The 26155-nt window shown below is 42.5% G+C and overlaps 3 protein-coding genes across 4 annotated transcripts; 2 read left to right on the plus strand and 1 right to left on the minus strand.

Annotated features, from left to right (window-relative positions):
- The first annotated feature begins 855 nt into the window (after positions 1-855).
- Positions 856-5238, plus strand: LOC6496439. The gene is made up of 3 exons (XM_001960879.3): positions 856-1544; positions 1607-1966; positions 2014-5238. Exons 1-3 carry the CDS (start codon positions 902-904, stop codon positions 5157-5159), a joined length of 4149 nt encoding a protein of 1382 aa, XP_001960915.2. The 5' UTR covers positions 856-901; the 3' UTR covers positions 5160-5238.
- Positions 5239-20138: 14900 nt separating this feature from the next.
- LOC6494126 lies at positions 20139-21285 on the minus strand. Its single transcript, XM_001960880.3, has 2 exons — positions 20692-21285; positions 20139-20639 (listed from the first exon to the last, which is right to left on the minus strand). The coding sequence occupies exons 1-2, from the start codon at positions 21211-21213 to the stop codon at positions 20526-20528; spliced, it is 636 nt and encodes a 211-aa protein (XP_001960916.1). The 5' UTR covers positions 21214-21285; the 3' UTR covers positions 20139-20525.
- Positions 21286-24043: 2758 nt separating this feature from the next.
- On the plus strand, positions 24044-26155 carry LOC6496440 (cytosol aminopeptidase). 2 transcript variants are annotated; one of them, XM_001960881.3, is made up of 2 exons: positions 24044-24338; positions 24392-26155. In XM_001960881.3, exons 1-2 carry the CDS (start codon positions 24255-24257, stop codon positions 25901-25903), a joined length of 1596 nt encoding a protein of 531 aa, XP_001960917.1. In that variant the 5' UTR covers positions 24044-24254; the 3' UTR covers positions 25904-26155. The 2 variants fall into 2 exon arrangements, with proteins under 2 accessions (XP_001960917.1, XP_014763828.1); XM_014908342.3 differs by having other exon boundaries at positions 24045-24338; positions 24407-26155.

The following is a 26155-nucleotide window of genomic DNA, read 5'->3' on the forward strand; positions in this document are numbered from 1 at the left end:
ATTTAATTTATATTTAGAAATATAATCACTTAAGAAGATAGAACATTGTTTTAAGATTGCTAAGTAATTAATTCCAAGGCCTTGCCTATAATGTTTTTCTCTCACTGCTCCAAAAAATAAGTGCGGAAATTGGCAAAAGGATTAAATGGCCTAAACAGTGGCGCGGCATTAAACTGATCGGCTGTGGAGAACCCGCAAGTCCTCAACTTGGCCAACGGGTTCGATGTCGTCCGGCAAACTTTTCACTTTGCATGAACATAAAATACATACCAAATAAAACAGCAACAGCAATAACATCACTGGCTACGATGCAACAACAACACCAACAACGAGAACAACAAAAAATGGGAAAACTTTTTAATTTATATTTAAACTTTTTCAAAGTGTTGAAAAAGGGGCGTTATCTACTGCTGGTGCGACTTGCTGCCTCGAATGCCAAATAGTTATAAAACACCAAATGTGCTTTGCTATGCAAAAGTGTACAAGGATACTGAGTGACTGTGTCAGTGTGTGTGTAAGGATATATAAGGATGTTCCAGGATGTATGTGTGTGTGTATGTTTGTGTGATTGGGCAAAACCAGGCTAACAAGCTCTGCTCTCCGATTAAAGCTCAACGGTCGGTAGTTGAGGTCAGTTAAGGATTACCTTACATAAGTTGGAAGGCAAGGGTTCACCAAAGTGATGAGAGGCCAATGTTTGTTATTTTTTACCAAAATTTATAGTAATTGCTTACTGATGATGGAATAAGTAATTAACTTAGTTTCCACTCTTAAGCCATAAGCCAGTTAAAAATTAATTGCATTAGGATGGGGTGTTTATGTTTAAATCTTATTTATAAAAGTTTGAAACCTGGCTTTCAGTTTTCTGTTACATTTTTTCACCCCTATTTAAAATGAATATATGTCGCTGTCTAATTATCCGAAGAAGATACTGTTATTACTATCGCTCTACTTGACTCTAGGATCTGCACAGATTAGCGAATTGGAAATGGCCAAGATCAAGGTTTACTGCAACGAAGATGTTCCTTACGGGCAGCCAACACCCATTGTCATAACTATGGAAATGCTTCCCGTTAAGAACTCTATAACTTTGCACCTCAGCACGCCCAGCTATTTGCTGGCCTATTTGGAGGTGGGATCTGGGGTTCAAAGGGAAATGCCTCCCAAGTTTGAAAAAACCCCCTCAATCAGTGGAAATCTTTCTACTTTGGGCATCAAGACGAAAATGAAACCCGAATATGAAAACGGATTCTTGGCGAATTTTATGGCAATTTTTTGGTCAATTACCGATAGGCTTCTGACCCTAATTGGCCGAGTGCCCTCCCTGCCCTGGATATACGATGTCACGGAATCGATTCGTATTAACGTGAATCCCGCCGAGCACTGTGTTCCTCAACTAACACTTCAAAAGTGTTCGGATCCGATGAAACCTAAAAGGGTCCTGATAACACGAAACCTAATCATGAAGCCGAAATTTTTAGATACCTGCAATTTGACAATTAAGACGGTCTTCCATTGGCGTTTTACGGATGTTATTGGGTTGAGTGAGTTGTTCTCTGGCAACGAGTTTCCCCTAATCAATTTTTACTATCGATCACCTCCACAGCACAGTTCTCATCCTATTCCACAAGTAATCCCCGGCTCACCCTTAAAGAATATTCCCTGGGATTCCCCACCTCCTATGAGATGTGGAGGAACCTTCTTGTCTTGACGGTTGAGGGACAAGTGGATGATTATTCTTTCGCGGCTCGATGCTATCTGAAAGTGATTATGGGCGGAGTGGAGGCTGTAATTACAGGAGGCACAACGAGAAGTGCTCAAAGGAACCAAGTCCTGTGGCTGAACGGCTCCCGGAGTCAGGATCTCTCGAAAAAAAGCACGGACACTCAGTTTTCCAGTTATCATTGGAGTTGCTATTCATTTGACGATAAGGACAATCCCATTTGTCGTCAAAATATATCTAAAGGTGAGAAACTTTTCTTTTCACACAATTTATAATGTTTTCTTTTATAGACGCCGTGTTTAGTATTCCAGAATTTTCCTTTAGAAGGGAGTGCAGATACGTTTTCACCTTGAAGGTCTCTAGGGATGATGATCCGAAAGTTACATCTCAAAAATATCAATCAATCACCATGACAGATTCGAAAGTACTAGATATCACGATCGAGTGCGTATGGAACTGCCAAATGGACCTCGTATCGCCAAGCTCTGATGTGCAACTCAGGGCCAAGTGCACCAATTGTTTTGGCAAGAATCTGAAATATAAATGGTATGTTGGTAGAAAGAAACCACTAACTTCAAAACTGCTTGCAATGTATTTGGGATCTGCATCAAACAAAACCCAAATCAATCTCGTGGTGTCCGCGACAGATGGAAGTTTTGGCAGGGATGTTAGGACACTGATACGAAATCCTGGTCCATCCCAAGGAAAATGTTTCGTGAGCCCCACGGAAGGACAGGAGGCACTCACGCCATTCATTCCCTGTTGCCAAAACTTTTTTACTTTAAATAATCCAATTGAATACTGGTACTATGCAGGACCGGTTTTCCTGGACAGTTGCTTCGATTGCAGTTGCGAAGTTCACTTGCCCATCACCAAATTCATCAAAGTATTGGTCTGCGATGTCGTCCTTGTTTGCCGACCCAGTTGGATAAGTGTTAACGTTACCGCCCTGGATAATATTCCAGTTCACCCTCCGATGGAACTATGGAAGTATATCACCAACCCACCCTACAATATCCTTAATCTTCTCGAAGAAGGTCTGTTCCTCAGATACTTCCAAACGATTCAGTCTATGGCAGATCGGGTAAATGAAGTGGACTCGGCCATTGTACTTCTAAGTTCTCTCAAAGGATACCAGTCGTATTCCCGGGGATCACTTGGCAAATTGGCTAACCTAACGCTAACCCTGGCTAAGCGTTTACAGCCTTTTAATATGAAGAAACAAGCCGTTCTTACCTACGTGGTTCGCAAAATCAACAACAATTTCCAGGAAATATTTGAAAACGATAATATAATGTCAATACTAGCCGAGAAGCCGTTGATCAAGACAACCCTCGCTTGCCTGAAGGTCTATGATATCATGAAAAAGCTATCCAACATAACGCCTCCTCCTCCATCGCCCATTTACCGCCTGTATCGAACAGCTCGATTGGCTGGCAAACTGGACCAGAAACTAATCGATCACCTAGCTATTGAAATTAAAAAGCTGAGCAACGGTCCAATGGCTGTTGAGTGGCTTAGTTGGCTCAATACCACATGGGAAACAGATCGTCTCCATGGTTATTTGGGATACTCTCGAAGGCGAGATTTCAGAGCGCACTTGGATGATCACGATGTTGTTATTCAAAACTTTTATCCCTCCATATCCCTGAGCGTCGTCTGTGTCGTGGCTGTGCCTCACAAAACTTTTCATATTGATACTGCCGATGGCTACCAAACTGTTTATTTTACTCCGGAATTCCTTGAAGAATTTTGGGAAACGGATGAAATTCCGCTGTGCATCAAGGTAATATCAGTGAAACGCAGACTAAAGTGGTGGTATCCCACAGAGCGAATGCCGAGCTTTGTGCTTCTCAGTGTCCGGATTTTTCAATACAACGACTCGTTTACCCAAGAGGTTCATCTCAGACAGAGCACAATAAGCTTCAGACAAGTTCTGCCAGAAGTTATAGAGTTCGAGGCATTGGTGGACGAGCCGTTAGCTAAAATAGGTAAACAGGTCCCTATGAGCAAACGGAAGGAAGAAGGCCACTTGTCACATACAGTCGACCAGGCTGGCATCTATATGAACTTGATGCAGAAGGTGACCCTCAAAAACCTGAAAGATGTGCGGATCTATCGCACCTTACTGAACAAGCATACAATGTTGGCGGTTCATTTTGTTTCAACGACTCATCCTCTACAGGTGATGGTGACCCTGGAGAAGCAGCCTCTGTTTTCACAACTATCGAAATCATCATGTTTCATCCCGGTCTCAAATAATTGTAAAGTGGTATTGCTGCGAAATAATTGCAGTAAGGCGATGCGAGCTTATGTGGCAGTGCAAATCGTTCATAACGTGACGATTAGTGCTGGTGAGGCGAACTTTGCATTTGCCTTTCAGTTGCGATTTTGCGAGTACTGGAGATATAGTATGCCACCGGATAAACAGCACTGGAGGCATTATCACTGTATTCCATCGATGGACAAAGATGTAAAGATGGGCTTGTTCTGCTCCTGCAAATTGCTCAGCACATATACCGCATATACACATTTTATTCCGCCCGTTCTGATACCCATAAACCCCTTTCTTGAAATTAAACTTAATTACATCCTTATTTCAGCCTATATAATACTTCTCGCCCTTCTAATCCCATGGCTAATTTGGCTAATTAACAATCGCAATCAACTGCCAAACAGAGCGGTTTTCCATCGACTAGTGGACCTAGATGATAAGGCCATGAAGACCCGCAAAGTACACGATCTGTGGGTCCTCATCAAGACGGGTGGATTTATTAATTCCGAAACCACGGCATCGATAAGAATCACATTCCAGAGCAGATACGGACACAGGATAAATATGACTCAGGATCCGGAGCACATACGTTTTAAGCGGAACACGACCAACACCCTGTGGCTAAAAACGCGGGACATTCGAATACCCACAAAGCTATTTATTTCCCACAACAATAATGGACGTTTTCCCAGTTGGTTTCTGCGCCGCATCGAGATAGATGACATCCAGACTGGGGAGTCCCAGGTCTTCATCGCCCGACGGTGGATCACAAGGAATCATGGCATTGTCCTTCAATCGGAATTGATATTCAAGCGCGGCGATTCTCGGTTTATCGGAACCAGGAGGCGACGATTCGCACTGATCTTCGAAATGCTATGGAATAACTGGTCCCTCTGGCATCCAATCACCGCCGGCTGGCGAGACACCAATCACTATCCGAACATATCCCGGGCCAAACGAGCTTGCATTTTCATCAGCAAGATACTGGTCACTTTCACCATATGCATCTGCTACTTTGGCCTGACAACCGAGGAGAGTCTCCAGTTGATTCGTAACCAAATTATTGCCTTAGAAGATGTCATCAAGCTGAGTCTGATCTGCGGCATTACAGAAACAATTTTGCAATCTTTAATGGAACAAATCATCCGCCGATTCGGATAGATCTTCGCCTTATAAAAAAAGTATGTGAAGGAAAATGTTTCTGACTAATTAATTTATTAAAAAAAAAATGCTCTCCTTTCAACTCATGATATTTATTTATTGGGTAAAGTTACGGGAATCGCCCACCTCAATTATGCAGGCCAGTTGCTCGTTTTCGTATTCCCTCTGAATGATCCGCATACGCATACATTTATCAATATTTATTGCATTTAATGTGCAATTTGCATTTCTTAATGAAATTACACAAAAATTATATATAAATCAACATAATTTGAGCAACGTGCATCCCTGCACGCTCAACTGCCTGTCAGCCGGAGCGTTGCAGTATCGATATCTCGGCCAGGCCATGTAATTTCCGCTTAATTTGCTGCCATTACCACAAAAATGCATTAAATGCGAACGCAGAAGCCCAGAGAGATAGCCATTAAATGTGCTGCAATTATTTGCATTGCAATTTTAATTGAGTGTTAAAATATTTGCGGGAAACTTATTCGCCGCAACTTGTACTCCTACTATCGTCTCTACGTTTCTAAATCATTTCCACGTCATGATCTCTGTTGCGAAATCTCAAAGGAACCCAAATTCCGGACCTAAATTTGGGGACATTGTGATCAGATGGCATTTGCTCCCATAGTGATGCATCATCTATCCCAAAGCTCTAGGCCCCATCGCCGCCCAATCCTTTGTATGCAATCCAACGAACTTAGTCGGAGCGTGACTGCATCTGTCTGTGTGGATGCATTAATAAATTGAGTTGGGCGCATGGTAGTGCACATAGTGCAGCTTGCAACTGCAGCTTTGGCCTAAAAGCCCACAGAGAGAAAATATATCAACTTATATAAAAAACTATCAACAATTAAAAAGTACAAGGAAACATAAAATACGAATACGTAGTGTTTAAATATAGTTTACACGATCTATAAATTTAATATATAATTAAGTAATTCAATTTCTTCTATTTATGCTAAACTATTAATGCCTTTACTTTACTATTCAGTTTCTATCTGAAAAAATAATAACCAGCAGTGCAAAAAAAATTAATGAATAAATTTAATATGTCCACATCAACATATTTTTATAAAAAAGAAGTCCCTTTTTTAGAGCAATTTATCAATAAGCAGAATGTCCTTTTATTGCTGACTAAAGCTTAATCGATAAATAATGTGACAGCAAGATTTATGATACTTTGAACCTCTATTTCGATCTATTTTTTCCCAGTGCACAAATGTTCCGGTACGAGCCTGTCGATTTCATTTGATATGCGCCTTTGGGCCATAAAATTTGACACACGCACAGGACTCGTATAGGGTCAGAGTCATAGCTAAAGCGTTGCTCATTTGCAGTCGTTATTAAATTGCGTTTTTCAAACTGCCAAAGGATGGGAATGGGGATGGGGATGCAGCAGCTGGAGCAGAATAGGATCAGGATCAGACCAAGGATGAGAATGAGGTGCAGGACCTTCGGCAGGGGGCATAGGCATTTTAATGAACTGGTGCATTTGGTCAACTGCATTCGGGTTTCCCCTTTGTGCATTTATTTGTTTGCATTGGCACTGATTGTATTTGCATTTGTGTGTGCGTATTTACCTATGTATGTGTGTGTGTGTAAGTCTGAGTGGGTGTGCAATACACCAACACATACATATGTGTGTGTGTATGCCAATGGCAAACGTTCGATTTGGTGTAATGAAATTTTCTAATCAAAGCGTTTTGTTTATTTGCATTTGGTGCTAGACTGTTACCAGTCCTACGGTTACCACATATATACCATACACCATATACATATATATTTGTATATATATAGTACCCATAGGTTGGTTTTGTTTGACTTGTTGACCGGCCGCCACACAGTGTTGTTGCTACTGCCGCCGTCCATTGTTTGCATTGGGTCAAAGGTTGTCACTTGTGCAAATACTAATTAGTTGTAATTAGGTTTTACATATGCACATCAACCGCAAAACAATCGCCGTGAAAGTGAGAGGGTGTGGTCCAAGATGCTTGTTTTAGCAGATTAATTACACTCCAAGACTTGTGGATTTCAGTGAAAACAATTATTATTAAAATGGCTATCCTATTTTTAATCGAAAGCTTCTCTGCGGCACTTTTAATTTATCCAACGAGAAGCCCAAGAAGATTATTCATAATTTAAGACATAGCCGGAGTGTTGATTAAAAACTCTTGCATCTGCTTATTTGGAGGACAAGAGTTCTATTTATTATTTAAGCCTTTCTGTTGATTAAGAACGTCTTCTGGCTCGACTTATTTCCGAATTCACGCCTTTGTTTCACTTGGCTTTTTAATATAATCTTCTGGCCGGGTTGGACGGAAAGGAGACTGCTTGACTATGCATAGCTTTTCAGCTGAGAGCCGGCTTGGCTTTAATCGCTTTGATCTGGCACGGCCTCGTCTCCAATTAAATGGCATTTTATGCGGCCAATTTACATATTTTGGACAAGACAGGAATGGAAACAATAAGCCATAATTTATATATAATTAACTCTATTCCCGTTTGGCGCCACACAAAGTCTTTGAAAACTCATTTGAATATGAAATTCATATTCAAATTCAAATTTTCGCAGCTCTAGCTATAGCTACAGTTAGCTAGATGTAGCTCCCCCTTGGCATCCTAGCAGCGAGTTCAATGAGGTGTTAAACCATAATTTGCACAAACGCTCGGCTGAGCCAACCAACCACCTACCCAGGCACCCTGCCCACCCACTTTTCCCTCCAATTTTACCGCACATTTGCATTTCGCGCACTTTAATTTTTACGTTACTTCCCTTTCCTGTTTGTTTTTTGGCGAATACTTAATTTTTTTCCTTTTGGTTCGTTTAAAATATTTTCGAGCTCCATTGTTCTTTTGCCTCAAAGTGTTTGGCCACAATTACGCAATGAAGCCGAACTGGTGGGCGGTAATTGAGAGGGCGTGGGAAGTCGGGCGGGGGTGGAGCTTTTTGTGATGCATGCGCTGCCATCACAGTTAATCGCCATGAAATTTGTGGCCCATAAAATGGACACTGGCCAGGCGTAATAGCCAAATTTTATTAGCTTCAATTTAACAATTTGTGGCCAAGGCTAAAGGCACTCCTCGGGCTTTATTAATATTTAAACAAGGCAAACATTAGACTTATGACCACTGCGGCCCAAGGACTTCATTTCACCTGGCTCTGATGATGCTTCTGATGGTCCTGGCGCTCTCCTGCCACTGATGCTGATGCTGCTGCTGCTGCTTTTTTAGCTACTGGAACAAAAGAGCCACACCATTTTAATTTTTCACTTGGCTGAGTGCAGAATTAAGACATTAAACGAATGCGTCTCACTTTCCCCCGCCCATCTGCCATAATGAAGTTGGAGCTCTGACACAGCTGTGCCAAATCCGTCCAGCTCCCTTCCACCTCCCCATCCGCCCTCAGTTTGTCTGTCTGCCCGAAAGAAGACCCAGTACACCCGAACAACTGATTTTAATAACAGTCATCCGCTGACTGCTGGCTGTGCATAACGATGCGTAACCGTCGAGAAGGATGGAACACCAGAGGTGGGACAGAAAGCGTCAGGAGGGGCGGAGATGGGAGGTCGCGTTTCAGCCACGTTATGACTTTGATTCATCAGGAGGGAAAGTGGCTGGGAGTCGGTGACAGCCGCTGACCTGCACTGGGAAATAATTGACATCCAGTCAGGTAGAAAGCTAACTCCAAAGTAATAATACTTTATAGTTTTTCTTTCAGTGTATAGCTGACATTTGCATACAAATGGGCGTTGGACTTTGACGCATAAGTTCGCTGGCAATTTGCTTATAAAACGTATTCTAATTGCCAGCAATTGCGGCACAGCGACAGCAGCAGGTGGATCCGCCTGGCTTGCCATCAAGCACCACCGGCAGTCGTGGGTTAAGAGCTCAACGGAGTTAACCCAAGCGATTCACCAAACTCCGTGGAGCCTGCAGGAAAATAAAAGAGAGCTCAGCACCCTTGTCAGCGCGAGTAATAAAACTTTATTGAATTGTATTGATTTTAAAATTATTACCATTGAGGCGGAAGTAATGCAATGTAGCTGTGCATATGTATAAGTGTGTTGGAAGGATGTGTGTGTGAGCGCTCAAGTGTGTTCTAGCAACGGCTGTTGGAATTTAACAAACAACAACATTTTCATTATTGTGTGCAGCTCAGTGCAGAAATAAAAAGAGGGGAAAAAAACGAATAAACTGAACCCAAACAAAGGGCTCAGCAAAGTGGGGGTGCGGCAGGATTCACATTGTATGATTTCGTAAAGGAGCACTGAGCACTAAGGATTCGCCCCTTGAAACTTCCCCCACCATCCCCTGCCGCTTAGTCGTTCTCGACCCCTTTGTCGCCGACTCAAGTGCTTAACTTTCCATTTCGTTGTGCGGTGCGCTGCAAAGTAGGCAACGTTTTCTTGGAACGCACCACCCACACATGCTCGCTGTCTGGATATCTTTTTGATTTTAATGAAAATCTAACGTTTATTGTAATTTTTTCCTTTCCTGTTTTTACATTTTTTTGCTTTTATTGTTTTGGCTTTGTTTTTCCTTTACCAGCGCAGTGGTTGTGTGTATTATTTGAGTTTGGTTTGGCACGTGCACAAATGCAGCTAATCGAGTGTAAAAATTTCTCTGGCTGGCTCCTGGAATTCTTCCCTTTAAAGTTTCGTCAGAAAGGTGTCTTTAATGTGACAGGGATGTTGCACAAATTGTTCGATAGCGTCACAAGGGTGCTCATTTGACAGTCATCATAAGGGGATCACAGGGAGGAACAATTAAGGATTTTATAAAAAAATGTTTGTCATTTTATTTAAATTCTTTATAGACTTAAAATATTGAGAGTTTTGTTTTTCGCCCTACAAGTAAAAGTTTCGCCCCTTTGGTTGAGTTTCCGGAAGTTTCTAAGGGATTTTTTATGTGTGCCTACCACATGCACTCGTGAATATGCAAATCCTTCCGTGGAACCAGTTCCGTTTGCTGTCCACAAAACCAGCTCCTGGTTCCATAGCCAACCAATTCATTTCTATTCATGTTATGCAATTCAATTGTCCTGGTTCAGGACCCTGGGTTGCGCTAAAGCTTTCGTTACCGCTTATGCATATGCACCGGACCTGTTCCGGTTTCCTGAGTGCACTAAGAAAAATACCCCAAGTGTAGTATTATATTTATATAATTTTAATTATGCCAATTTTAAATATATTTTAAAGCCAAAGCTAACATCTTTTTTAGCTCAAATATGCAAAAAGATTATCTTTTATAGGGAACAGTATTTTTCAGTGTACTTTTTTTACCTGCCAACGGCAGCTACTCCTATCTGCGGCCGGGTTTCTGCTACTCGGAGCTGCTGCCTGTGGCCAAAAGTCTGTTTGCTGGCTGGCTCCTGGCCTAAAGCGAAAGCCACAGCTTCAGCCAGCCCCCTAGCTTCCACCACGACTTTTTGCTTTCACCCAGCTTTCACCCTAAGCTTCTCCTTTTTGTCCTTGTCGTGTAAAGACAGCACTTGCGGTCGAGTTGATCTGACCGCTTGTCCGGGCAAGCCATAATTATGCAATTTCTTGTCAACATGCTCTGGATGGGAAATGCACAAAGTGCCCAGCAAAATGTATCTAGCTGTGGCTATACATATATGTATGGCTGTGTGTAGATGTGGCCAAAACAAAGACTTGGGTGTTTTAGCTTCTTGAAATTGCCAGACATTTAAAGGCAATTATGCAGAGTGAGTGTTGTCTCTATATCTTCAACAACTTTTTCCTGTGAAACAAATGGACACTGAGGCACATAAGCAAGGACATAAATTATTCATGGCTGCATTTTGTGTCTCCAATCAGAAGCCTAATTTCACATGCTTAGCCAAAAACGAAATATTCCGATGAATCCTACACACACTTCAGTGCACTGTGCCAAAAATTTGCAATGTTGTTTCTGGATAGTTTATTTTTTTCCTTTAAAGAAAGTTTTCCATTTTTGAAGCTGACTGAATTATTAAGATCTCCAGTTTTTACATTGATACGCCTTGAGCTGAGCATAAGGATTAAAAAGGATTTGTGTTCTCAGTGAATGGAAATGTATTTATATACATTGTAGAAAATTCCCACATTTTGTGCTGATGGTACCTAATCACACCTACGCAAAATCCCATTAAGAGGCATGCTAAGCCAGTCGAGGAGTGGAGTTCGGTTTCAGTTTATTGGCGTAGCACGGGTCGTTGTGTGGGAGGGCGGCAAGTGTCTTATCTACTTCCTACTGATATGTTTATGATGCCAATGCCACTGATTATCAACTGCACCACCCCAGATGAAGATTCAGTTCGGGAAGAAGCTGTAAAAAGAGCACTGCCAGCTGAAACGGGGAGCAGCCAAGAAAACGAGAAGTTATTGCAATGCGTTCGTTGCCTCAGAGGAAAGTTGTCATGACAACGTCGTCCTAACTCTCAAGTAAACGCGATGCCGTTGCCCACAGATTATGATTGAGTTTGTTGCACACATACTGCACTGGGAAAAATAAGAATGAAGTTGTGATTATTACTCTTAAGTTTTCATTGAATTGTTTGCGGAAAGAACAAGCCCGAAGTTTCACTTTCAGGCTGCTAAAGATATTAAATAATATTAATTATAGTTTAAGGTACAGTTGTTTTCTTTAAGTGCCGGAAAATTCCCTCATAGAATAGCGTCATTTGTTTCCCTGCAATGTCATGGCGAGGCGACATGCAAAGTTACGGGAATGGCGGCGGGTGGGATGGTCCTTCTGTTGTCGTCAAGCCATAACGCGCATCATTATTAGGCGAAAATTATTATGGCACCCGCTGGATATCAAACACCATCTCCACCTCCTCATGTTCTCATGTCCTCATGGCTCCTCAAGTTTGATGGCATAACGACATCCCCGAAAGGGAAGTAGAGGGCGTGGGGTTGGCAAATGCAAATCTCATCAGTTGGATTTATGACACGCATAATTTTTATTGTGTTTGAACTGCCAGAGCACTGAACACATCAGAAATCGGCTCATGCCATGGCATTTTTAGCCGTGTTAATTCACGGCCCCAAGACTCTGTAATTTTATGTTCTCGAGCAAACATTGCAAATTCTGCATTTGCTTGGCACGGCTGCTTAATGGCGCCATAAACAGCGCAGCCCGCAGGCAGATTTTGGTTATTCAGGACTTGGAGGAGCTGTAAATATATGGATGGCAGGGGACAGATGGGCGGGCATGTGCGAAACAAGTAGCCTTAAGCAGCCACTGTAATTAACAGGCCCCTCTGACACGACGTGTCCTAATGCGTAACCAAGTGCATGTATTTATTCCCGCGCCTGCGGCTTTCAAATCCAAAGGAGCCTCGTCTGTGGCCCTGCCTCCTCCTGCTGCATTCGTAATTAAGAAGCTTATACATGCAGTGAGACAAAATTATAAACAAATTATACTAAATTATGGACATAAATGAATTAATACTTACTTGAGAAGTAAAATGCCTTTAAAACCGTTCAATTATCACCTAAATCCAGGTAATCCATATCAAGGGAAATTAAACAAAAATGTTAAATACCGTACTAATCAGATTTTATGCAAATCCTAGCCCACGGTTCAACACCTCACGCACAAGGATACCGGCAGCCACAGGCTCGAGAAAGACATCCACCGATTGTATGATTCGTGGATTTGGTATTTGGAATGGGAACTAGATGTGGGAGTGAGTAGTGCTAGATTGGCATTTAGAGGTAGTATGGTAATTATATCCGATAAAAGAGCAACGGACACTTCCGCAGAGGCCACTTAAAGAGGTGACAGCTCCGGATGCAGTGACGCAGCAGCTGATCGGAGGGCCGGGGACCGTTTTCATGGCTGGCTAATAAGTTAACAGCGGCATAATGGCCTGTTTCCTGCATGAATTGCCAATTATAGTTGTACCAGTAGTAGACCACCTACTGAACCCACCTACTCACCATCCCATGCCTCACTGAGGGTGTCCAAAGCCCAACCCCATGGGGATTTCATATGAAAAAAGTGCATTGTCAGCCGGGTTTTCTGGGTTTTCTGGTTCGCGTGCCGCTGTGATTGATGATCATCAGAATATATACATATGGGTATGCTTGTCGGTGTTATCCTGGCTGGGGCGGAAGTGCGAGTGTGTCTGTTGGCCGTCTAATAGAACAAGTGGCAATTGCCATATCAATGATGGTGGCATGCAAAACCAATTTGGAGTAGACTGGCTTAACGAAATTCAGCTGTGAATTATTCAACAATGAAATCAGTCACTACAAAATTTTATGTAAATTGAATCGAACAGGAATATAAAAAACATGTAATAGAATCGAGTTTGATTAAATGAAATGTGCAGCGATGCAGGCAAGCTCAGGGGCCAGTGCACTGATTGAATATTCATTAAAAACTTAATTTAGTTAAAACATAAACTAGGTCATAAAACCTGTTAAAATAATTTCATAACGAAGCTCATTAGTCGCTGTAAATATGAGACTTGTTTACTCAACAACTCTTGAAATATAGGTCACGGCAAAATCTGAAAAAGAACTGCCACGAAAAACACCATACCATGGAAATAAATCACTATTTTTCGCCACTCACCTAAATGTTCGCGGAAAACATTTTAAAATGCTTGGCCCTCAAACTAATCCTGTAAATTCCAATCGAATTGAATTAGTTACAGCTAAAAGCGCCTGCCACGGGGTGGCAGCAACGTGCGGCAACAACAAACAGCCCGCAGGCAAAGCCAGTAAAATCCATTAACAGCCTCCAAACTGGCCGCAGTGTTAATGATTTCCGCTTATCTGTTTCTGTTTCTGTTTCTCTCGGCCGATTTTCGGGGGACACAGGACCCCACTCTGCACGCTGGTGTTATTTATTAATTACAAGGTTTTAAATTAATTACGCAGCTTAAAATATTAACAACGCTCGCACCAAAACGGTGCGTGGCGGAATTCCATGGAGGGCAGATGTATCCCGCCCTCTGTGGCAGATTGATTTGGCGGGATAACGACTGCCGACTGGAATACCAAACGAATTTTCACTGCCAGTCCTTGTGGGTAACCATTAATCAGGGCTGAGCAAAGAAATACTATATATAGCTCGTCATTTTCCCGGTGGCTCCATTTTCACACATCAACTGGCACAAGTAAACTTTTAAAACTGTCAAATTGCTGTGTGATTTGCTGGCAAATAATAAACATGTTTAGCGAATAAATTCATCAAAACTAGCTCCCCCAGAAAGAGTTTGGGGGAAAAACCAACCGACAGCACTAACGAGGACCCAGTACACACTCACACACACACTCGTAGTACTCACATCCATATCCTTGTCCGCATCCAGAATGCAAACAAATGGAAAACGTCAACGGCACACGCAGGTGGCACACGCAAGTCTCAGGGGGGTGGTTTTGGGGTGGTTGGGTGGTTTGAGGGTGGTGCTGGGGCGATGGGGTTGGTGGTGCCACTCCACCCACACCAACAAACAAAACTAACGAAGAGCGGAATTCAATCGCTGCCGCTGTTACTGTTGTCACCTAAAATGCAGCTATTTTAGGTTTTCTTTTCAGACACAGTAAGAAAATGTTGTTATTAACCTTTGGGCCAAAAAGAGCTACTATTTAGACGTTTTTTTACAGATCTTTTAGTCAGTCAATAATGCTCTTTAGCAGCATGGAGTATTTTTAAAACTATTTACAAAAAAACTTAAAAACTTCAAAGTACATTTGATTGGGCAAGTGTTTTCTTTCCCTGAGGGTGATTAGTGTTGCTCCTTTTTATTAAAATTTTATCCTGGTCTTGCTCTCCTCAATGGCTGATAACTTTTTCATTGGTCTAGAATTTGTACCACTCTCCATTTGGTTTACTTCTTGATTTTTGTATTTTTTTCCTGGGGTTTCCCCCTTGGCTTTTGGTGGCCTACAGATTGAGCGCTTAATTTGTTAAGCTCGAAAAGTAGAAACTCAAACAAATCAGAATATCTGACCAAGAGTCAAGGTGTGTTTGCCTCTTCACCTACATGCATACATACATATGTGTGTATGTGAATGTCCGTTTTATGTTCTTTTTGGTGTTTGGGGATTTTGTGGGTGCCCCCAAAAAGTCTGGGGTTGTCTATCAGAGGCACAGCTTCAATCAAACCCATACACAGGTACATGCACCCAGGCACAACACACACTCATCCAAAAACAGAGAGATGGAATTTGTGTGGCTGACATCGGGGCACGTTGTTTGTTCGTTACGTTTTTAACCATTTCGAATCCTTTTTTGCCTTTACCACCCACACTACCGTTACCTGTTCGACCCGGTTGGCCTTTTTCCGTACTCCCGTTGCTCTATTTTTGGCTTTTGATGTACAGGAAGCTCATCATCAAAGGCTCCCTCAGCAGACGCTGTGATAATTGTGCTTGTATGGGTATGCGGTGTTTTATTTTGTATTTTGTATTTTACCTTTTTGCCCATTTATGCTACCTGCATGTAGCATTTCTTGGACCCCTGTCGTTTGCTCACCTTACTCCTTTTTTTATTAAGTCAAAGGGTGTATGGTTTCTGGGAAGGAAGTGATAGATTTTCTTCAAAAATAAAGCGTCAAATATGATCATTTGAGGCCATAATTGGGATAGTTTTTAGCTGACATTTTAAGCTGTTTTGTTGAAGCAAATTTCTATATATATTTCTATATCTTATAGTACTGGGTATCATATGTTCTCTTCATTTGAAAATCTCTCCTGTAATTTCCCATTTTTTTGTGTTGTTTGCACTTGACTTTTTACCGGTTTCTTTTGCCTTTTGCCCGGATTCTACCGTATGTGTGTGTATGACTGATTTTTTACCATTTTTTTGTTGTAGCTCGTTTGTTGTTAGTGTTGGCTCTGTTGTTGCTGCTTCTGTTGTTGGTGGTGGTGTTCTGTTTACAACTGGCAAATATTGACCCGCATTGATTGTCGTTTTTCCGCTTGTAAATTACTGAACTGAGACGGCATTGGGTGATGGGGAAGCGGATGACGTTGAAGACGATGATGATTCGGTGATCAAGGAGTAAAGTTTCTTTGCCACAGACTTTCACTTTTCTGTGAGGGCAAGGGCTGGTGGAAAAAGGAGAAAAATTAATTGGGTGGCATAGGAAGTTTGGGTAGCCCATTAAGGGCATTTAACAGTTACAGTTATGACTGCCACTGCCACAATATTGAGCCATTTTATGTATATTCCCGTACAATTCTTCTTTATTTCATTTTTGGCGTCATCGTTAAAATGGTTTTTATTATTTCCGTTGGCAGCGTTATTAATGTTGTTGTTCTGCTTTTGACTTTACTTCCGCCGGAGCATTCAAACACACACCCAAAGCACAGGCACACATATAGTGTGTGTGTGAGCCAACAATTTATATTTTTCAATTAAGCAGCAAAAATTTTACGCTTTGTTTCGTACAACTGTAATAAATTTCAACTACCCTTATTGCCGCCCTTTTGGCCTCATGTTTTACTTCATTTGGCCGCATATGTACTGGCATTTCGATTCAGTTTTGTTGGCCATAGTTATTTGCCATGGCTTTTTCTTGCCGCGATTGTTGCCAAATTCGCGTTATGGTTTAATTTCGGAAACGCGCGTGTAATTGATAGCCGCCTCTGGCTTAATTAATATTTTTCGTAAATTTGAAAATTGCTAGCAAACTATTAGTTGCGGGAATTTGATGGTCGATAATTGTTAAAGTGTGGAAAAAAAAGGATAAAAAACTTAGTTGATTGATTGGAATTTATCTATTTCAAAAGAGGACAGAAAAACTGATGAATCTGATGAGTTTTAAGCCTTTTCAATTGTTTTAAAAACTGGTAAAAGTTATGAAAGAATCCAAAGACTTAAGCACTCTCAGATTGTTTTGTGAATCATCCCAACAAGCATCATCGCATTCCATATGCATACAGACACTCCTCCCCACACAATCCATACAAACACATCCTTGCGTATCCCTTCTGATGAAACATCCTTCGATACCCGCTCCTATGTCCATTAAACAGCTCTTGTTGGCTGTAAAGTGCTCGTTTAGCAAAACGTTCTACATTGTTTTTGTTTTTGCTGCACAATCATCAAACGGTTTAGCTGTAAAACTAATTGCATTACATCAATTTTTCTGTTAAAAGTCAATAACCAATCAACCCCGCACACACCCACGGACAGAGACACAGACCCCCGGATGGAGTTCCGGAATGAAGCGCGGGTCAAAGTTTGAAACCGTGCAGTTAAATGCACACAGACACGCAGCTATATATATAGATATATGTGTGTATATAGATATCGGGTCAGGGGAAACAACCAGTCGGTGGTCAATTTAATGGCAGCGGGCCGAGGTTCGAGGGGTTGGAGATCCATTCAAGAGACGGATGTAGCGACGAAATAATGACAGGAGTAATCACATTAGCCCTCCACCGAATACTTTTGCAGGAGCAGGAGTAGTGGCAGGGTTGCCATCGCTTGCACATATAATTGTTTCAAATGAAAAAGGTTCGCAGGCAATCAAGAATTGGCAGATTATTGAATTTCACTTCGAGTTCCACATGTATTCTTACGAATGCCCCAAAATTGAAGAGCTAAGAGGATCTTCAGGCGGAATGGCAGCCCTGTCAATCTAGATGCATTCCGACACTGAAAAAAATAAAAGTTTTCCTCTCCATTGTTATCATTATTTGCTTCTGGATGGGAATATATTAATTTCTAAGAGGAAAAATGTCTTTTCTCAATATTGCAATCCTTTTCGCCAGTGTCCTGACACGAACCAAAAACCATTCCTCTGCTCCCCCAAAACGCAGCCAAAATGACGTGTCCATGCAGCCCCTGTCAACATGACCCTCCAACCTTCGACCCCCAAAATGCATACACAAACAAACCCATTTTCCGGGGGGTTAGGCGAGTCCTGAAAGTGGCCCGGAAGGGCGGTAGATGCGGCGCCAAATGCTGACGGCGCACAGCGCTCAGAGCTGACCAGTTGACCAGCCCTAGACGAACGTTAAATCGTTAATTGATTACAGGACAACATTGATTGTTGTTGTTGATTTTTATTCGCCTTTTTTGTTTGATTCTCCCCCACCACCCGCTGGTTTTATGGTGTGTGTGTGTGTTTTTTTTTCTCTCCCCACCGCGCGTGGAAACTTTATTTGGCCGAAGGATTACGCAGCTGGTTTTTGCGAAAAATCCTCTCTCCCCCCGAGTTCTAATGAGTACTAGTAGAGAAGAACTGGATCCCGAATCCTGGAACCCGGGTCCTGCAGCATTTTAAAACTAATTGTTAAGCAAGCAGGCATGCCAGTCGAACGAACATCCATGTCACGTACGCACAAACCGCAAATACAGACAATCTGGTCGAAATATAACCGGCAGGGTTAGGGCCAAAACTGGGTAGATTGGTAGATTTTCGAGAGCCAAAGGCTGCTTTGAAATGGAGAACGGTCGGAGCGGTGACTCCTGTAACTGATATTGCAGTTAAGGCGGTAACGAGTCTTCTGCCCAAGGACCAAAAAAAACAAAAACCAAATCGACCCATCATGCCACTGCCACTGCTGCTGCTGCTTTTGCCTTGCTGCTTGTGCCACTCAAAATTCTGGCCACCCAAAAAAAGGCCAAAGGGCTGTTGGCCAAGCATGAAAATAAAATACGTATAAGGTACTGCTCGTACTCGTACTCGTATTCGTGTACATGGCCAACTCCTGACGAGCATTTTAAGCAGCAATTATTTACTTTTACTTGATGCCGAATGACAACAACAGCAGCAAAGGCGGAGATGGAGTTGGAATAACAAAAGCCTTCCTAGCATAAAATTCAATTTAACTATTTTGCAAAATTCATTACAGAAATTCGTAGCATAAATTCCAGCTGTATGAATGCACCACTACCACCACCAAGTTAAAGGAAACGGAAAGGGAACGTTAAGGAAAGTATGGAAATCTGAGTAACCTAAAAGCCAAGAAGGACCAGGACCAGAAACAGAAACGGGGCAACATTGTCTAGGTTACTAATTGATGAACTAGAGTGTAAGGTAAAACACGTGTAGACTAACTTTTCCGACAAATGCCAGAGCAGTAACTAAGCAAGTAAGTGCACTGAGAAAAATTTAATAGAAATTAGAGACAAATTTTGAGAGGCAATAGTGGGGATTGTATCAAGAAAAGTAGAGACAAATGGATTATGAATTTAGAGGTAAACTGAAATCAGAATCTATTTCTTCAAGTGTAGCTACCGCCACGTAGCGCTTGTTATTTTAATTTCCGCCTAAAAGTATGCAACAAATTGAAAGGATTACACAAAAGTTTATGCATTGCAGCAGGAGCAACGCAACGCAACCCAACAGCAGCAACATCAACACTAACACTAACAGCAACAGCAACAGCAAGAGAAACAGCCAAAAGCAAAGTAAGAGCAACAGCCAACTTAAAACGCCAAGACAAATGCGACAATTTAAGCGCGTTTTGGCCCGCTGGCACGCCAGAGACATGGCATAAAATTAATGTCAAGCAAAATGCAGCGCCAGGAGGGGCAACAGCAGGAGGGGCAGGCAACAGCCGAGCCAGCAGGAGGCAAGCTGCCAGCTGAGGCATCGCATTCGTTCCCATTCGCCGCCTCTGCATCTCGCTGTCAGCCAAAAACTCTAGCAAAATGATGTGGGCCGGGTCGGATCGGCTTCGTTTCACTTGGCTTTGCAGCTCACCATGTGTGTTGCCGTTGCAACAACTTTTGTTGCATATTCAGCAACAGCAATAGCAGCAACAGAAGCAGCAGCAGCATCGAGAACGATTCGCTTCATTCGAAATAAACTTGGCAACGCTTATATGGCCGCATTTTGTGGCAAATAAACTTGCAACTGCCAACCATAAAAACTATGTCGATGTCGACAAATTATGCACTGAGCTTGTCTCTCGACAGAATAAAATCCTTCGTATTACCACTTTTGCTAGCACTTAAAGAGAATGCATCCGAGTGACTTTTGGGCGCCAAATACCACTCCCTGGCCCAAATCGATGGGGCTTCCTGGGGGGAATTGCATCGCAATGTGCATTTCCCAGCACCCACTTCACTATTCTTACATCGACCTGGATCCGTGTTGCACTAATGACTGCATATTGTGCGTGTGTGGCAGCACCTGGCAATGAGAATTTCCCTTTTTTGCTGATTTTCCACATTGTAGTGACAGCAAGATAAAGGATACCAGACCCAGAAGTATGATTTTGCATGAGCAATTTTGAAATGACTACTGAAAGAATCGATCTAGAAATAATTTGAGACATGCATCTTAAGACTCTATTATAATAGATATATAAATAATTATTTATTGACAAAAATGTATCTATTAAGAAAAATAAATTATAAGTATATAAATAATATTAAGCTCTCTAAAAGTGTATTTGTTTAGGCAACCTGGGGTCCCCAACTTATTACTTCGAAAACCATTTGAATAAGTTCATCAACATTGATGAAATTTTGCTTAAACTTCTTTAAGGGGGCTTGTATCTCTCCAGAATGCTAGAAATACACATATTTAGTAAAAACAAATATTGAAAATATATCATATTACCCTGGCTCGCTGCACCAGCTCCTTGAACTCCTTATCCCTGAGAGCCTTGTAGAGCTTAGCGAATTCCCCATCCTGGCGCACTTTTTGGGACATCAACGAATAGATCCTGGCCCGTGGAAGACTCTGGATGGAATCTTGGAGGAAGGTGGTGAGATCGCGACGCAGCATCAGTTCCACGGGTACAGTGCGCGACAGCTGGTAAGCTCGGAGGCGAGTGGGTAAACTATCCACTATACTTGTAATGTCGTAGCCCGATCCATAGTCGCTCAGGTAATTAATGATGTTCACAAAATCGGGGGCTTCCCGCACTTTCTGCCAGGTACTTATAAAATCATTGCTGCGTATATACTCCACAGACTGACGGAACTTTGGATCAAAAATATAATATCTGGCGGCAATGAAGCCGATCCGACGTCTCGGCAGCAGAGCCACAAAATCTTTAAGATCCGAGCGAAGATCAGCTGCCACAAAACCGATGGCAAAGATCGCTAAAAGCACTGTAACGGAGGTGGAGAAAGCCATTATGCGACTCTTGGCCAATTGTGATCAGAAAACGCTTAAATACTGTTGGCCGAACAATGTTTGTTAGTTGTATTGGGCAGATGGGGAGCCAAAGGTGTTAATTAAATGCTGTCACCTCATCAGCGATATGGACCGTGAAAACTACTGCACTGAGAAAAACAAAGCTCAAAGCTTTTTAACTTAAATAAAACATATAAAAATACAATATGCTGTTATCTAAAAATTTAATAAACAATCACACTAATCTTTGATGAAAACCACTTTTCTTTTATAATTTTTTAAAGTGCATGCTTTTGCTTTCACTAGCTTTCGTCTATGCGAGCATTGGAATTTTTCGACAGAAAAGTATCTGTATACCATTCAGTATTCAAAACAGTGTCTTGGTACTTGATAAACAAGATGCTTGGTGAACAAACATTCGCCAAACCCCAATAAATCAAGTGAGACATTCTTTTGTCTGCACGAAACTGACTATAATTGCTCCCATTAGTGCATTAAAAATAATGATTGATTCAGATTGGAGTTGCATTTCCCAGAACAAGCTTTGGTCAAAACAAAGCCAACATTGTTGACTGTTGTCTGGCAAGCCGAAAAATTAGAATTCAATTGCGTGATTTATGCAATCGGCAAATTTACGAGCCATTCGGGAATTCCTCTTTGGCCTCCCAAACCAAGCAAGTCTGTGTCAGGGCCTCAGCTGAAAGCCAAATCCAAGAATTTAATGGGGATTCATTCATTTCTTTAAATAGAAGAAACCCCAATTGTTTCAATACCTATTACTTGAATTCCAGCAATGATGAAGTCATCAAATTGGCGCATATTGTCCTCCCAATGCATTTTTCTGGAAATAGATGGAGAATTGTATTAATAGAGAATCAGTCTACAAATCGATTCCGCTGGAGAATCGGATCAGTATTGGCTAAGATATGGCCTTGACAGTGGGTCATATTTTGCCCCCCATGCACTTTCTACATTTTGAAGGGGATAGCCCAGAAAACTTAACTTAATCAAAAATTTTAAAAATAATTTGTTCCCAGATTTTGATGGAGAATCAAAAAACTAAATGAAATTTATAGAAATATAATATTTTGTGGTTCATAAAACTTGTCTTAGCAGAAGTACAATTTTCGAAACATATCTTTTTTCCGAAATCAGAAAATTTTGGGATGCCGTATTTTCGGTATTTGGGGGACAAAAACCGGAAATAGAAATGAACGTGTCACGTGTGGGCCGCAAAACAAACTAGGCCTTCAAAAAGCCACCATAAAATGTACACAGAGAATATATTTTGACAACTTGAACATTTAATAAGGTAGAATATAAATATGAATATCAAAACAAAACTATCAATTAGGTCGTTTCCCAAAGAAAATTAAAGTATAGGAATTCATCTTATTTAAATGTTTCAAAAACAATAAGAATATATCGGAAATGCTATATTATCTGTGTATACAGCCACAGGAGCCAAAACATTCTAAATTGTTGCGGTTGCCAGGATTTCGGTTACCTGTTACCGGGTGCGTAATAAGCTGCAAAACGCTTTTCCAGCTGCCTCGGTGGCCATTGTCCTCTTTGAAGTTTGTTTATGATTTTCGGATGTTGCACGCACCCCGCCGACCAACCTCCAACAACAACAAGGAAAAAGTAAAAAGCGTTAACCGCATTAGATTTAGATTTGGCGTTTTGTTGTGCGTATTAGTGAGATTTATGCATTTAGGAAATTAAACATCCTGTGCCGGTGGACATTTTAAATTTCACTCCGCCTAGACAGACTTAAAGGTAGAATGAATGGGCGGGAATGTGTGCTTTCGGGGCTTGCTGTCATTAATTTGAAATCATGCGTGAAATCGCTTAATGTCGCCAACACGCCCATACCCACAACCACATCCTCATTCACATCCACTTGCACAACCATATCCTGATTCACATATAACCATGGCAGCGGGCAATGGCCATGTCCATGCCCTCAGCATCCTTCTTGTACACTCATTTGGGAACAAAAAAATGAGTGTTTTTGCTTGTTTTTTATTCAACGCCTACTTGCATGCGGCCAGATGTGTCTGTGAGTACACTAAAAAAAATTACACTTTATTCATAATTGACAGGAAAACCCCTGCTATGTTTTTTGAAAGATTTTAGATAACTTCTCTGATATATTATATGTAGGTCTAGCTTTTCTTCTTAAACAATATTTTTTTAATATTTTGAAACACATTTTTCCCCTGTTTATATCTGCTTCTGTGATTGTTTTTTATTTGGCCCCATCAGCAAGTTGGTTGGCCCTCTCGGCTCGCCGGAAATGCGTTCGACCACATCAATCACGCGACATTGACAAATGTGAATATTTTTGTTGAAAATTATATGCGGTGGGTGGTACGGGTTGGTAGGTGGGCTGGACAGGGTTGGCCAGAAGGTGGCTCCTGCAACAGAAACAGGCCAAGTGGCTGTGCAAATTATTGGCTACAATAGTGCTTCAAATTGGGCAATTTATTGCTTTATTGCTTTTACGTGTTTCGTCTGCGGCTTGGTTGCAATTTTTATATACATACATGTCCTCGAATATGCCCGTCGAACTCTTTCTGTTGCTGTGCCTCTTGTGCGATTCACTTTTTCATTATGTCGCGGCCAGAAATGCACTTGTTGTTGCCGATAATTGCGAATTTAATCAGAACATAAAGTTTCAAGTGGTGGCCAGGTTTCCACTCTTATTTCTTAAAATGTTGATTAATAATTTGCAAAATTTTTTCCCGAGATCTCAGCAATCGATGAAATTGAAATTTTGATAGTATGTCAAGTTTCTACTGAATTTATTCAGTTAAGTTCCTCGATTCCGGCTCAACGGAGCTAGCAATAATTTTACTTTTTTTTTAATAAAATAACTACATTTTTTTATTTAAACTTTTAAATAATCATCCGCTTAATAGTGATCTCGTAGTCTTCTATTGGTGATTTTTTCCCAAAATTGTGTTGTGCGCAATCATCTCAATTCGAACATAAGTGACTCAGTTCCGCGAAGCGTACTAAATTGCTCCAAAAACAACATGACTCGTTCACATGTAATCTCGATTCTTCGCCGTTCGACTGTTGGCTTATTTAGGGGACATCGAGCATCGCGTCATCAGCAAGTGAGTACTATATGTTGCCAACTACCAACCAAGTCGATGGTCGTCTCTTACAGATCTTTTCGAACCAGGTGCGGTGTAAATGTGAGGATTCGGCACCCAGTACTATGAAGGGCGTAGTCATTGGGATGTACGCCAAGGAGGGCGAGAAAGGTGCGAAGCTATCGGCCGGAGGCGAGCAGTTCGATGACCGCGTTGGTGGCAAGATCACAGAGCTGATCAAGGAATCTGCTCTCAGCGGTGCCCTTGGACAGGGTCGAGTATACCAGAATGTCGACAAGGAGTTCTGCTGCGTGGCGGTAGTGGGAATGGGCAAGGAGGGAGCCGGCTTCAACGCAGAGGAGGTGATAGACGAGGGAATGGAGAATGTAAGAGTCTGCGCCGCCGTCGGGGCGCGAGCTCTGCAGCTGCAAGGATGTGTAGTCTGTCACGTGGACGGAATGGATTATCCAGAGCAGGCGGCCGAAGGCGCCGCCATGGCCGTGTGGCGCTACAATGTCAATCGCCGCAAGAACGACAGAGTGGCCATACCAAAGCTGGAGCTGTACGGCTCCTCCGACCATGACGCGTGGACGAGGGGCCTGTTCAAGGCCGAGTCACAAAATCTGGCCCGCCGCCTGGCTGACACTCCCGCCAATCAGATGACCCCCTCGATCTTCGCCCAGGCCACCGTCGATGCCCTCTGTCCTTGCGGCGTTTCTGTAGAGGTGCGAACCATGGACTGGATCGAGGGGCAGGGCCTTAACTCTTTCCTGACGGTGGCGAAGGGCTCCTGCGAGCCGCCAATCATCCTAGAGGTCAGTTACTGCGGCACCGCCCCAGAGGAACGGCCCATCCTGCTGCTGGGCAAGGGTCTGACCTTCAACAGCGGTGGCCTCTGTCTGTTCCCGCGCAAAGGAATGGACGAATACCGAGGAGCTGTCGGTGGCGCCGCAGTCTGCGTGGCAGCCATTCGGGCGGCGGCTGCTCTGTCGCTGCCCATAAATGTTTCAGCGGTCCTGCCTCTCTGCGAAAACATGCCCTCGGGAATGGCTGCCAAGCCTGGCGATGTGGTCACCCTCTTGAACGGCAAGACAATGCACATAGACGACATCTCCCTGGCAGGCACTCTCCTTCTGGCCGATCCCCTGATCTACTCACAGTCCACCTTTAAGCCGAAGCTGATCGTCGACGTGGGCTCCATGGCCAGTGGCGTTCGGAAAGGTCTGGGCGCCTCGGCCACTGGTCTGTGGACGAATAACTCCTTCCTGTGGAAGAACTTTCAGAAGGCCGGCTCTCTCACCGGCGACCGGCTCTGGCGCATGCCTCTGTGGAAGTTCTTCCGTAAATTAGTTGCACCTGGCAAATCCTACGATATAAGCAACAAGGGCCAAGGTTACGCCTCATCCTGCCTCGCCGCCGCAGTCCTCTTCGAATTAGTGCCCTGCTCCGACTGGGTCCACCTCGACACTCACGGCACCGGAATGCTGGCCTCCCATGGCGTTCCCCCATATCTACTAAAGGGCCGAATGACGGGACGACCCACACGGTCTATTATCCAATTTCTTTACCAGATGGCCTGCAAGTGATCGTTTATGGATGGCATACATAAGGCGAGGGATTATCCACTGTACATCCCGAACCAAAAAAAAAAAGCAAACCAGAAATCTCTCTCAAATTGCGAGTCATTTTATGCTGCTGCGTCCCTTGTAACATTTTACTCATGTGACGTGCCAAGTCTGTATTAGCTATATTTTTAAGACTTATTTGCGGTCAGATTGGCAAGAAAAGTCCAGTGGAATATGAAATAAAAATTAAAAACTGTGTAATATATAAAAAAA

Source organism: Drosophila ananassae, chromosome 3L, assembly GCF_017639315.1.
Source record: "Drosophila ananassae strain 14024-0371.13 chromosome 3L, ASM1763931v2, whole genome shotgun sequence".
Classification (NCBI taxonomy): domain Eukaryota; kingdom Metazoa; phylum Arthropoda; class Insecta; order Diptera; family Drosophilidae; genus Drosophila; species Drosophila ananassae.

Bases quoted from the DNA above. Each gene is read 5' to 3' on its own strand.
- LOC6494126 (XM_001960880.3), bottom strand. From the start codon at position 21,213: ATGGCTTTCTCCACCTCCGTTACAGTGCTTTTAGCGATCTTTGCCATC. The intron at 20,640-20,691 runs GTAATATGATAT...GTGTATTTCTAG, and splicing joins AGCTGGTGCAGCGAGCCAGG to CATTCTGGAGAGATACAAGC.
- LOC6496440 (XM_001960881.3), top strand. From the start codon at position 24,255: ATGACTCGTTCACATGTAATCTCGATTCTTCGCCGTTCGACTGTTGGC. The intron at 24,339-24,391 runs GTGAGTACTATA...CGTCTCTTACAG, and splicing joins GAGCATCGCGTCATCAGCAA to ATCTTTTCGAACCAGGTGCG.
- LOC6496439 (XM_001960879.3), top strand. From the start codon at position 902: ATGTCGCTGTCTAATTATCCGAAGAAGATACTGTTATTACTATCGCTC. The intron at 1,545-1,606 runs GTGAGTTGTTCT...TCACCTCCACAG, and splicing joins TACGGATGTTATTGGGTTGA to CACAGTTCTCATCCTATTCC. The intron at 1,967-2,013 runs GTGAGAAACTTT...TTTCTTTTATAG, and splicing joins TCGTCAAAATATATCTAAAG to ACGCCGTGTTTAGTATTCCA.